At 40.8% G+C, this 13,323-nt stretch overlaps 1 protein-coding gene across 1 annotated transcript in view; it reads left to right on the plus strand.

Moving 5' to 3' along the window:
* The first annotated feature begins 6,343 nt into the window (after nt 1–6,343).
* Nucleotides 6,344–13,323, plus strand: part of LOC310941869 (pleckstrin homology domain-containing family A member 5-like) — a 133,694-nt gene continuing 126,714 nt past the window's right edge. The window contains exons 1-3 of the mRNA XM_083907117.1: nt 6,344–6,552; nt 6,683–6,759; nt 7,555–7,612. Of these exons, the coding sequence (XP_083763243.1) occupies nt 6,461–6,552; nt 6,683–6,759; nt 7,555–7,612 (227 nt within the window). The 5' untranslated portion in view covers nt 6,344–6,460. The remainder of the gene's footprint in view (nt 6,553–6,682; nt 6,760–7,554; nt 7,613–13,323) is intronic.

Raw genomic sequence — 13,323 nt, forward strand, 5'->3', positions numbered from 1 at the left:
GTTGGTGTCACATCAGATCATGTTGCTATTTTGTAAATTTGCAAAATTGACTGTGCTTTAATGTAATGTAAATCCTTTGAATAAAAAGAGTGACATTGAAATGGATTGGATTGTAACAAATACATCATGTTTTGTAGATTCAAAGATGGATTTTCAACACTGAATGTTCTCCATTGCATTGCATCAGTATCATCCTCTCCTCCCCTGCTCTCTCCTGTGTTGTGTGCCATGTTTAGTTACTCATCTGCCTCCTTTAGTGATAAAGATACTTGTAATAAGTGTAGCTTGTTGACTTGAGAAGTACAACTGGAGTATATACTCGCCAAGTACATGACTATGCAAATATGATCTCTTCAATAGACCCTTTTCACAGTGATGTCGACAACTTCCGTTTTGGAGTGAAGTGAAGGTATCACTACATCCGGTTTGAGCCCTTTCAACTAAAGATGTGGGAACACAGAACAGTGCTCAACAAACTTCAGTGTATTTTCTAAAGGTAAGATTGAGACATAGTGCATATGTAATATATTATACATATACTACCACAAGTGAAATATTATAGTATAGAATAAACACACTGAATTTTGTTGAGTGCTGTCCTGTTACCGCATCTTCAACAGACTCTTTCTCAGCCTTTGTTGTCCTCAACTAACCTACAGTATGCCTTAACAGTTATGTGCGCAGCTGTTTTATTGATTGTGGCTCAAAAGACACCCACAGTGGAACTTTGTGGGACACTGTAAAGTCTGCAACTGCAGCGTTACACAACACAAGAGAAAACTGAACCCTAAAATCCTATTTAAAAAAAAACTAATAATAGTTAATGAGATAATGAGGCTCCTCTGTTTTCTTCATTGACCATTTCATTTCATTTCATTGAGTGACTGTGAAATCCATTTTGTAAACACCGCTCAGTGAGATAGGGGAAACAAAGACGGAAGTCAGGATACCCTGCTTCGCTTCAAAACGGAAGTTGCGTGACGTCATGTGAAAAGAGTCTATTGTGTATTGTATGTTTTGGGTAACATCTACTGCACGTCTGTCCGTCCAGGGAGTGGAACCCTCACCTGTGGTTCTCACTAAGGTTTCTACCTTTTTTTCCCTGTTATAAGGGTTTTTTCCCTGGTAGTTATTCCTTACCCTGGTCGAAGGTCTAAGGACAGAGGATGTTACCAACCCTGTGAAGTCCTGTGAGACAAACTATGTTTTGTAAACTGTGGGCTATAGGAATGAAGGTTAATTAATTAATTAATTAATTGATTGATTGATTAACTGATGAGCTAGCGACTCGCGACGAATCACAGAATTTAGATTCGGGTTAGATTTTGGCCTCCCCAACGCCTCCTCAGTGTTCCAACACCGGTTCTCCTGAACAGCAGATCTTAATTAAAAAGTAGGTAAGTATCTATAGTAGTAGTAATATCTATCTATCATTAATAGATGTTACAGTAGTATGTATACAGTGCAAAACCTGTTAAAAATATTATTATTATTTATTTGGCAAATAACTGAATCCATCTTTTTATATCCGGATTTGAGCTCAGAAAGTACATTACAAAACATTCAACCAGTAAAACATTTTTTTATGTTCATAAATGCAAGAAAATAACTAATATAATAAATATTAATCATCAAGAAACAACAATGTGCTATTTTTCTGTTTTTACGTTTTTGAAATTCATCGATCACAATAATAAATATATTTTAGCATTGAAAATATAATTTCAGTTAAAGAGCTTCTACATACTGGTGTATTAACTATCACAGAAACATAAACAATGATTTTTATAATGATTAATGCTATTAATTTAAGGCAGCCATGGCTTTGGATGGTGGTCTAATACATTTTTAAGTGCTGTATATTGCTGTGTTTTTATTCCTCTCTTTTGACAATGATATATCTTTTAACTTGTATTATTTACAGGTTTTTCAGAGCCCACAGAGAGCCAGTGATCTCCTACAGCTCTTCAGATTCTGCAGCAGCCATGGTCTGTGGCCAGGGTCACGTCTGTCACGAGCTTGTGAAGCAGGGGCCCGACAGTCCTCATATTCATGCCTGTTTCCCTGATATGCCAGGTAAGTTTATTTGCCCTGCAAAAGTGCTTTCCCTGCACAAGACACAGGGCTTGGTCAGGGAGATGGCTTTTGATGGGGGGAGTTCCAACAGTCTGACTTTTATGAGGCAGAAAACATCAGATGGCTGCATTTCACAAACAATAATGTATAGGCTTTACACATCTTTACAAAACAACTATATTTGTCCCTTCATAAAAGCCCATCATAAGTCAAAGTGGAGCATAATATCTGTATTATATTATTTGATTTGTAAAGTGAATTATGTGAGATTGTGATACTTTAGTCATGAAATTTGCTACAGAAATAAGTTGATCATGTTGTTAGAATGACCATTAAATGCGGCTGGATGTTACAGCGACAAATGATGAACGGCAAAGGTAAGAGAGGGATCAATTGACATTTTATCCCCCAAAAAACTCAGCACCATAGTTCACAGGCAACGAGCTTCGCCCTGACCAGTAACACAGACAGATGGAAAATGGCGCTTTTTATACTGTGTCCCTGATTGTGAGCTCTGGCACTACCATTTGCAGGTGAACTCTCCACATAATTAACAACAAACAATCAACAAACAATTTCATTTTTTAACTTCATATTTTTAACATGTTTTTACCAATTTTTAATAATGCTTTTTAAAAATTATTTTATTAAAAATAAAGTCTGTGTCACCGTTAAGAACCCCCCAACAACCTAACCATTGTCCACCAGTTCCCCTCTCCTATTTTCCCACTTGGTCCGCCCCGGAACCATAAATAAGTTCTCGTTTGCTTTGGGACACTTTTGCCCGAACACCATGCTGCAACACAGAAGAAAAGGTGAGTGTCTTGTCCAAACTTTAACACCTGTTTACTAGTGATGGGCAGATGAAGCCCCGTGAAGCCTTGAACCTTTTACAGCCAACTGGTTCGAGAAAAGGTTCATTTCTTGAGGCTTCATGTGCACACAAACCCCCTGCTGGCCAAAGCCTTTATTGACATTTAAACTGTTAGTGAGGCCTCTTGGTGCATGGGTACAGAAGAGGATTAGGGCCACGGAGGAAAACAATATTTGAGATCTGACTTTAAAGTCAGAATTCTGAGAATAAAGTCAGATCTCAATTATTTCCCTCCGTGGCCCTAATCCTCTTCCTTACATGGGAATAATCCCCTAACCCTAACCCAGCACTCTGATTAACTTAAAAGATTTTTCAAATATGAAACTCCATGAATTAAAAATATACAATATAAAGATTTATAAAAACCCATGTCCATGTCTTGAGGTGTCCTGTAGACAGTTTTACAGGCGTCTCTTCTACTATTGTAGTCAATGGGAAAATTGCTTTTTGGGCCCCATGAGTATTTTTTGTTGCAGTACCAAGAGTGGCCACCATGACACAATTGTCTTCAAGGCAGTTCTTTTAATACATCCATGGTTGCAATATAGACAAAAAACCAGAAGGGGTGAAACGCCCCTACAAATTGCACCCCGAGTATAGATATTTATTTTAAAGTATTAATATGAATACAGCATGTATATCTGATCGTCTTTTATTATTTATTTACTTCATTTTGAACTAGAAAAAATAAACGGGTATAAATACAAGTAAATAAGTGTAAAATTATATTAAAAATTAACATAAATACATTATCAGTTATTATAAATACTAGAACCATATATAAACATTAAGTATTATGCCCTGATATGAACATTGTTGTTAATGTTTGAGTACTTTATGTGAACATGTCAGAGACTGTACTGTGTGTACTGTCCTGGAGGATCAGGAAACTTCTCCCTGATAATCTAAACACAGCAGCTGTCAGTTTGTAAAGTGTCTTGATCATGTATGTTATGAATTGGTTCTATATACAAAAGTAGGGACATGACTCCTGGTCTGTAGTAATGTCCCTACAGTTGACACAAGAACACCAGTTTACCCCTGAGACACCAGCAGAACACTAACCCACTGATGCATCATCAGAGCATCAAAAACTAAACCTGGTTTTGTCTCCAGCCGCTGAGCTGTTAGATCTCTGTGCTCCTCCAGAGTCGTCTTCACCACAAGTCTATGAACATAAAACACAGCAGAGAAAAATGAAGTCTTTGTTTGAATGATGTTTGATAGATGACAGCAAACTGCATGCTATGGTTAGTAGGTTATTCAGTATTACAATAACATAAGTATGGAACATAATTTGGTCTGTGCATAAATATTAGTCATAATTCTCCCTCCTGGTTTTCATATCATCATTCAGCTGAAGTTACTCAGACAACCACTGTTATGATGAGAAAACATGTTGTAGATTACACTGTCATTTAGAGTATGATGCTAAATACATATTGTAATTCTGTTGTTACTGAACAGACCAGATAAGAGAATCATACAACATTACCAGTACAAACCTCAGTTACTTGTCTTCAGTGTGAGGATCTTCTCTTCTCTTCTCTTGAGTAACATTTGCTCTCCTCCCTCCTGCTTCTACAGAAGTAAAATGTATACGCGTGTCTTTATATGGGAACCTCATCCGTTGACACAGTCACAGATAACAAGGACGACATTTGATCGGCGTAGGCTACCATAGCTCTCAGGGAAGGGAGGGGGTGAGCAGAGGAGCAGTTCTTCGTTGCAAATTTCAGCCTCGCCTCTAGATGTCACTAGAAACTACATACTTCCCCTTTAAATAATAACATTCTATCAACCCAGTCATCATTTCTAATGGGGCTTTCCATTATACAGTTTGAGCACTACTTGGCTTTATTCGATTATACAATGTTTTTTTTGCTTTTCCATTAGGGATAGTACCTGGTACTTGGTACCTGCTCTGGTGAGGTTCCAAGCAAGTTGAGCCGATACTAAAATATGAGGTATATAATATATAATTGGACTGCTGGCCAGTGATTGGTCAGTGTCATCAGTGGAAGAGTTACAAGAATCAAATCGAACAATCGTGAAATGACCGTGGGCCAAATCACAAGCCGTTCAGCCATAATATGGTCACTGAACATGTACTCTATCCAGCTCTTACAATACATCCATGGTTACAGTATAAATATCTATATCATAGTATTAATATGAATACAGCATGTATATCTGTTCATCTTTAATTATTTATTTCCTCTTCAGTTCGAACAATTCAGTGAACACATTTTTCTCCAAATCAAATACCAAAGATGTATTATGTGACAAGTATAGGGTTAACTGACTTCTTCAAATCATTTGGGAGGAATTCCCCTCCTCCTCCTCCTCCTCGAAGACCATTTGACCCCTGGGTGTGTTTGTGTATCTGGAGGGTGTTAGTGACATATGTGTGTGTGTGAGTGTGTGTTTAGTCTGTGGGCTATTCCTGACCTTAGTGATAGACTTAAGAACGCACACGTGTGTGCTTTGTCTAGCCTCGTTGGATAGCATGCATTTGTATTACTGGATTAGTGTGTGTGTGAGTGGGTGGGGGGGGGGGGGGGGCTGGTAGGGGGTTTGTTTGGGTGGCAGGGGGGATTTCCAGTCAGGTCAGTGTGTGTGACCGTCAGTGACCGTGGATAGGATGATAAACTCTGATAAGTGTTTAAGTGCTCAGCTCTTGTGGTCCTCACAGGATACTAGTTCTGTCATTAGCTCTCATGAAAGCTCTTCTGCAGAAAAGTGGGATTTTCAAAATAAACATCCTTCAATGATTCTGAGGAATATCTGAAATGTTTTAATTTTCTTGTTAAAGTCACCACAATGTGTTCAGACTTATTTAGGTTTGATGCAGCTGAACTGACATGTGAGACAGTGATCTCCAGGTACCAACATAAAGTGAGTGCTTATTTTTCCATGCACAAAGCCCAAACCAGCATCAGACAGGAATGCTGTCTTATGCCCAACTTTAAAACATTACTGTCATTAAAGGACACATAGAAAAACTGATTTTAGCCACTTCACTTGAAATGAGGTCTACTGTGTGTCAGTTTAAATCAATGTAATCTAGTAATTCCATCACTAAGTTCAAATGTGTTGTTTTGCGATTTTGCACTGATTGGATTAGTTGGACACACACACACACACACACACACACACACACACACACACACACACACACACACACACACACACACACACACACACACACACACACACACACACACACACACACACACACACACACACACACACACACACACACACAAATGAAACATATATTTAAATACAACTTGTGATGATTGTGGTTTGTCTTTATCCTCCATGCGATCCGCGCTCCCGTGTCTTCTGCGAGGGCGCGCGAGGATTTCCTGGTGCGCGCTCTCGACGCGGCGCCGCGCACTCCAGCTCCTATGCTGTGTTGTGTGTGTGTGTGTGTGTGTTTGACTGTGTGTGTGTGAGAGAGAATGTGTGTGTGGTAACCCAGAGCAGCAGAGCTCTCAGTCAGACATGGCGGCGGATCCTCAGCCGGACTGGCTCTCCTGCCTTCCTTCTTCTTGGAGTTACGGCGTGACTCGGGATGGACGTATATTCTTCATCAAGTAAATATCACGCGGACACAGGGATTCGCAGACACGCACTGCCTGTTTCTCCCACGCATTTGTCTTTTCTTCGGCGTTTCTCTGTTCACCTCTTTTCCCCTTCCCTCCCTCCGTTTTCTTCCACTAACAGCGAAGAAGCGAAGAGCACAACCTGGTTACATCCTGTCACTGGAGAAGCTGTGATCACTGGGCACAGGAAAACTCCAGGTACACAATAATCATCCGATGCTGATGTGTGTGTGTGCTGTTCTATTTTCCTATTTGCGCGCAGGCACAAACCGCGCACGCATGCGGCGTCTGGGGAAGGTTATGTGCGCGTAATGGTTGAGAGAAGAGAGGAGGGAAAAAAAGGAGGAGGGGGAGACACAACTTGCGGAGAGAAGGAAGACCGTGAGGGGAGATTTGCTCTCTCTGCAGCAGAGCAACAGCCCTGTGTTCACATTCTCTTCCAGCTGACCATTATGACCATTACGCACAGCCGCCGCCTCCTCCTGCCGCTGCCGCTGCTGCTGCTGCTCCACCTGGACACCACGCCACACACTTTTTAAAAGTTCCGTCACGTAGGCGTGAACCGATTCCCTGCAATGACATTGGACATTAATGCACCACTGCAAGATGCAGAAAAACACACACACTTACACCACAGCGCGGAAGAGTACACGCGCGAATGCGGAATTACTGCGCATTATGTTTTTTAAACATACCTCGCACAAATCTGCGTGTCAGGCAGGAAACGTCTGGTGTTGCACACACACACACACACACACACACACACACACACACACAAAGTATGATTGCGCAATCCCGCAGTAAGTGCAGCTTGAAATTAGGGAGAGGGGCGTGGAGGGAGAAATGAAATGTGTAAAACGTGCGGTCCAGACACTGCATTTCTGTGCAGGTATGTGTGTGTGTGTGTGTGTGTGAGAGAGAGAGAATGTGTGTGTTCTTATCGCTCCTGCAGCTCTGCTCATGTTTTTCTCTCCCCGCTCTCCTTGTTCTCAGATTTACCAACAGGATGGGAAGAAGGATACACATTTGAGGGAGCGCGCTGCTTCATCAAGTGAGTCTAGAATGTGCAGTGATGAGGGGGGGGGTGGGTATGTGTGAAGAAATAGTGATAGATGGAGATGGATGGATGCAGAGAGAGAGAGAGAGAGAGGTGGATTGAGGAGCTTGTTGTTTGGTTGGTGTACAGATTTCCCTCTGCTTTCATCAACGCCCACACCACTGCATCTCTACCCTGCTGAAGGAGCAGGCCAGTCACAGATGCAGCTATTCCCTCGCGTGCGCACGCACGCATGCACGCGCACACACTCACACACAATTTCGCAAACTCCCTAACCATAACCAGTTAATGCATAACCCTAACTTACCCTATCCACAATTTGAATCTCTGCCCTAAACTTTCCTCAAAAACTGGGTTCTGCTGCAAAATGGTCTTAAAGAAGTACTAAATACAAGTACACATACACACATATTCCTGCAAAGTACACCCACTGAAGACACACAGAGACATCACAACTAAATGCCTAACCTTTGACCTCAACCTAAAGGTTCTAAAGAGGTGACAAATACAAGCACACACACCAAGAAAATAGGAAAATAACAAATAAAGTCCAGTGTTTTCAAGCACCAAAACAAAAGTTAGAAAATGCTGCTGGCTCTATTTTTGTTTGAAAATTGAGGTTCTGCCTCATTAGGACCAGGTGTTAGTCTCCATGAGGACTGCTGGTGTTGACAGAAAAGGTCATCAATTGGTAAAAATGCAAGAACACACTGGGGTGTGTTTGAGATTTGCCCAGAAACATGTCTGCTGTCTCTCTCTGCTGTCAGTTGGACGCACGTCTATCAACCAAGTGTGACTCAGAAGCGCTAAACAGGCTCTACTTGTCGGTGTTGCTGCATGTGTGCACATGCTAGTGTCTTTGTGTGTGTGTGTGTTTGTGTGTGATTGACTTCATGGTCATTTGCGTACATGTAGCGTATATTTTGTGGACCTGTTGGACGACTAAAATGCCCTGCAGTCTCTCTCTCTCTCACACACACACACACACACACACACACACACACACACTTTCATTTGTTCCTCTTCCACCTAGTTTTCCTGCTGTTGCTCTCTTTCTCTCCGTCTGTGGCCATTTTGAGAGGAGCAGCTGACACATATGGTGAGCTAATATAGCTGCTCTATAAATAGCTCAGAACCGCTGCTCATTGGTATGTATGAATGCCTGCAGAATGTGTCCGTGGACCCTCGACGTGTTTGTATGCATACATGCATTCATGCATTTGTGCACATAAACGTGTTGTCGTATACACGCATAGTTGCTCTGTTAAATGCTTGCATGGTCAGGCAGATGTGACGAGTTGATGACCGTGATCACGGCCAGAAAACGTGTACAGTGAGAGAATAGGCGGCGTTCAGAGTTGGCTGCAGCAAGTTGGTGACATAAACAGAAAGCACACCACCACTGCTGAGAAGGTTTTAATGTCATGTTCTCCCCAGTGTGCATGTTCTCCCCAGTTCTCTCTGGCTACACCAGTTGTTCGTCTCTGTGTGACGGTCCTGTGATGGACGAGCGACCTGCCCACGGTGTATGTCACCTTTCACTGTCAGCTGATATTGTTGTGTCCAGAAATCTTTAGGTGATGATAGATGATAGAAGAGTCCACATGGGTTACATTCTGAACCGTCATCCAGCAGAGTAGGGTTTAAATGCTGTTTTATTGAATTTTCTTGACTGTTTTTAAAAAAAATATTGAAACTAAGCCACAGATGCTCTGTTGGGTTTGAGATCGGGTTGCTGTGAATAATGTAGCATGTGATTCATACTGTTAACATTTATTTACATGTATTTAATGTTTGCATTCCATCTATGAGAGGTGATTTTCTGCACAATCCAATGACATGAGTATTGGAGTTGGGGGTGGCGGCAGATCAGTGGTAGAGCGAGACGTCTTTCAACTGGCAAGCTGTGGGTTCGGTTCCTGGCTCAGGTAGTCTTCATGCCATGTGTCCTTGGGTAAGCAATTAACCCGACACTACATTACTCTTGACAGCTATGCGGGCAGCGTGTTAATGGAAAAGATGTGCAAAAAATCGGTAGTGGAAAGCAGCTTTGAGTGGTGAGAACAAGACTAGAGAAGTATAATAAAAATACAGACCGTTTACTATTTCATTGAAAAGTCTACACTGTCTGTGTGCATTTGAGTCATTTTGAGACATGGAGTCTGCACAGCCTGTGGGGGAATTGAGTCTCAATTGAGAATGCATTCAGAAGGCAGAACACTCACCCTCTTCTGGCTGTGAATTATCTGGAAGGCCAAGCATTTAGGCTTGTGTGGTTCTCCGTGTTACTCTCTTGTTGACAATAGGTTAAACGACGACTCATTCTTTAAAATCGAGTCTTGAATATGTTCTCTCTGTTTGTCACTGTTGACAGACTATTTTCACTGAGGAAAGACCAGATCTTTTTTGATTTGACCACACTCTCCGACCGTTTCGCACAGACCTCTTACCCATCGATCAAAATGCAGAAGTCAAGTTAGTCACTGTTATTGTTGAGGCAGGAGCTGGTGGAGCATAGCAGTGAATAAAGCTCTGCTGTCTCTGCTCCAACAATCAACTCTTTTTTTAAGGTAGGAAAATTAATTGAATTTTAATCACAATTTCGATTTTTGGCTTTTCACGTTCATAAAAACATTATGATAGAAGATAAGCGATTAATGCGCGGCACGGTGTGGCGCGCGTGTAAATTCCTATGCTAGAAGTATACCTTGAATGCACCTGTGTTACGTGCAGCTGTGACTTTCAAGACTTTGGACAAGCGTTACGTGTTGCCATGGGCGGACAGTGTATATGGATGACTTGGGCGACACCCTACTAACTAGGAGGAGAAAGAGAATTTTTCCAAACCAATTCCAAAGATCCCTCGTACTAATATTTCTTTCAGTCGTCTCTGCCCTCAAAAGTGGTTTAGTTATCAGTGTCCTAGACATATCTGTCATTGTCCGATCAGAATCGTCAGATTCAAGTCATGCTTAATGTTCCCGTCTCTTTTGGGGTGATTTGATTTGATGTGGAGAATCGCCCCGAAAATTCTCCCGTTGACTCTCATGTTAAAAATGTTTGCTAACATTGTTGATGGGTGTGTCGCTCAGGGTTTAACTGCAGGGTAAACTTCACGCAAATCATACAATCACACTGTTTCGTGTAAGAGAGTGTTGTAAGATGCGTTGAGCAACAAATCTAAAGATCCAATTCTGCACTTTCCTTTACACTTAATGAATAATTTGACTGCACTATCTTGTCATATGTGGGGAAATTTCTGAATATGAAAGCTCTTGATCCTTGGTCAGTTAATAAATACTTGACATAATATGCTGGCCCTGTCTTTATGTGGTTGCTGGACACATCATACAACATTAGATTGATGAAGATCATTTTTGTTTATCAAGTTGCCATCTAGTGGACACAAGGACTCGTGTCAGGCAGGACTGGAGCTGCACTGCCAGAGTATTGTGTTTTGATTTTGCCTGTGTTTTTTACACGTTGTAATTTTTTGTTGTGCAGCAGTGAAGTTGATTTATTTATTTTTATTTTATTGTTTTATTGCTATCATTATTTTTAATTTACTATTATTATGATTATTATTATAAATATATTTTTACTTGTTACTAATTTATTTCTGGCTGTTCCTTTAAGTTATATTTCAAGTTGAGTTTTGAAATCAATGAATAATTGGAATAATCGGAAGTGGGGAAATGAGTGGATCGGTGCATCCCTCTACACAGGACATGATTGGATGTTATGCTGCTCTCATTCTGAGTGGAAACACCTGAACTCAATATCTCTCTCTTCTCATTTATTCAGGTTTTTACTTTAACCAGTAATCACCTTAAAGTTCAATGTCGATTCCCTTGTTTTGCATCTTTTTTTTGATAACTTATATATCGATATTAAATCTATATCATGGCATGTGACAAGATATGGTCTTTTTTATATTGTCATAATAAGGTATCTGTGAAGACTTTTCCTGGTTTTAAAGGCCGTTGCGTTGACAATCATGATAATAACTGTATTTTAAGATCATGTGATACAGATCGCTTAGTTTTCATCTTATTTTTTTAAAATATTATTTACCTAGCACATGAAACACCAGCCTTTGAGACAGATTTAGGCTTAAATGACCTTTCAGGCAGCTGAACAGAATCACAGCTATGTTACATCAGCTCACTGGAACACTAGGTGCTGGTTCACTGAACACTCAAGGAGGTGTTGGAAGTCAAATAAAAGGGGCTGAACAGAAAATGTGATGGATCATTCACATATCACCATCAAGTTGGGTTTTCAACCACACAAAAATAGACAAATTAAATTGCAGCCATTTCTGATTTGGTGTTTGCTTTGTTTCAATTTGTTAACAATCAGATGTTCAGGAGGGTTCCACATGGTGAGCAGTGGCTAGTATTGTTGCCTCGCAGCAAGGGAGTCACTGGTTCAAATTCTGGTTCGTACGTGGGCTCTTTTGCTTCCTTCCACAGTTGAAAAACATGCAAATTAGGTTAATTGGACACTTTAGACCAGACTGGTTTTACGGCCCGTGGGCCACATACGGCCCTTTGGGCATCCCTGTCCGTCCTGTGGTATAACAGTCAAAAACACAGATGAACAAGTATTTATGCTGCGCCTGTCTGCACAGTGACAGGTGACACTAGCCACTTTCCCCCAGTGTCCCCCTAAAAAATGTCGGCTCAAGTTCAAAAAAATACAACAATACATGGACTGCGAAATATTTCTTTTCAGAAGTCAAAGGTAAAGCCGTGTGCTTAGTTTGTGGTACACAACTCGCTTTGTTTAAAGATTAAAATCTGAACCTATCAGATGAAGAGCACACAAAGGAGTCATAGGCAACATTTGGAACAATGTCTATGGTATTCTTTTTCTACAAGTGTCTCGGTTTAAGTTGGGGAGTTATTCTCATCTCCCTCCCTATTTATTATCTATCATCTAACCAGCAAAGCACCGTCACTCATATAAACTGCCCAATTTACACCAAAACAATACAATTTACTTTTTTTTTTTTAAATAAATAAAGAGATTAATATTGAGAATTAATTCAGAATTAATTCAGTCCATTGGTCTGGCCCTCAATGATACTTATTTATTTCCAGTTTCTCATGTGGCCCCTTGGGGGGAAAATCATTTTTTTATTTTTAAAAACGGTGACAAATCTAGCGACTTTCTGTCATAAATACTAATAGAACTCACAATTCTGCCGGACGAGTGAGATTCATCTAACTTTATTTACTGCGGCCACTTTTTGCAGTCAGCTAGCAGGGTCGAGATGCATTGAGATGCATTGATAATCGGTTTAGAATCGAATCTTTGACTTCTGAATCGAAATCCAATCGTGAGAGATTCCCACCCCTAGTTGACATAGTACATTATTTTTGGATATCACAGGCTATGGTGTTGCGCAGATGAACGTAATGCAAAACGCTGTCAGAGCCGTCAGACTGTTCAGCCGCGCGTCTTTTCAAATTAAAATAGCCGCACTCGCAAAGCAAGCCCCCCCCCCCTCCCAATTAATCGATTTTTAGTTGAAATTTCAGGGCTTTTGATTACAGCCTTAATGTTTTACCTCTCGCCCAAGAGGCTTCATCAGCTTTTCTTCCATCTTAAGTCAAGGGTCCTTTCAAATGTGCTACAAATGCTGTCTTGATCATGAGGTGGTCCAACATCACTGCAACCTCAGAAATCTTTTTTCCCCT

Source organism: Microchirus variegatus, assembly GCF_963457635.1.
Source record: "Microchirus variegatus genome assembly, chromosome: 20".
NCBI lineage: Eukaryota > Metazoa > Chordata > Actinopteri > Pleuronectiformes > Soleidae > Microchirus > Microchirus variegatus.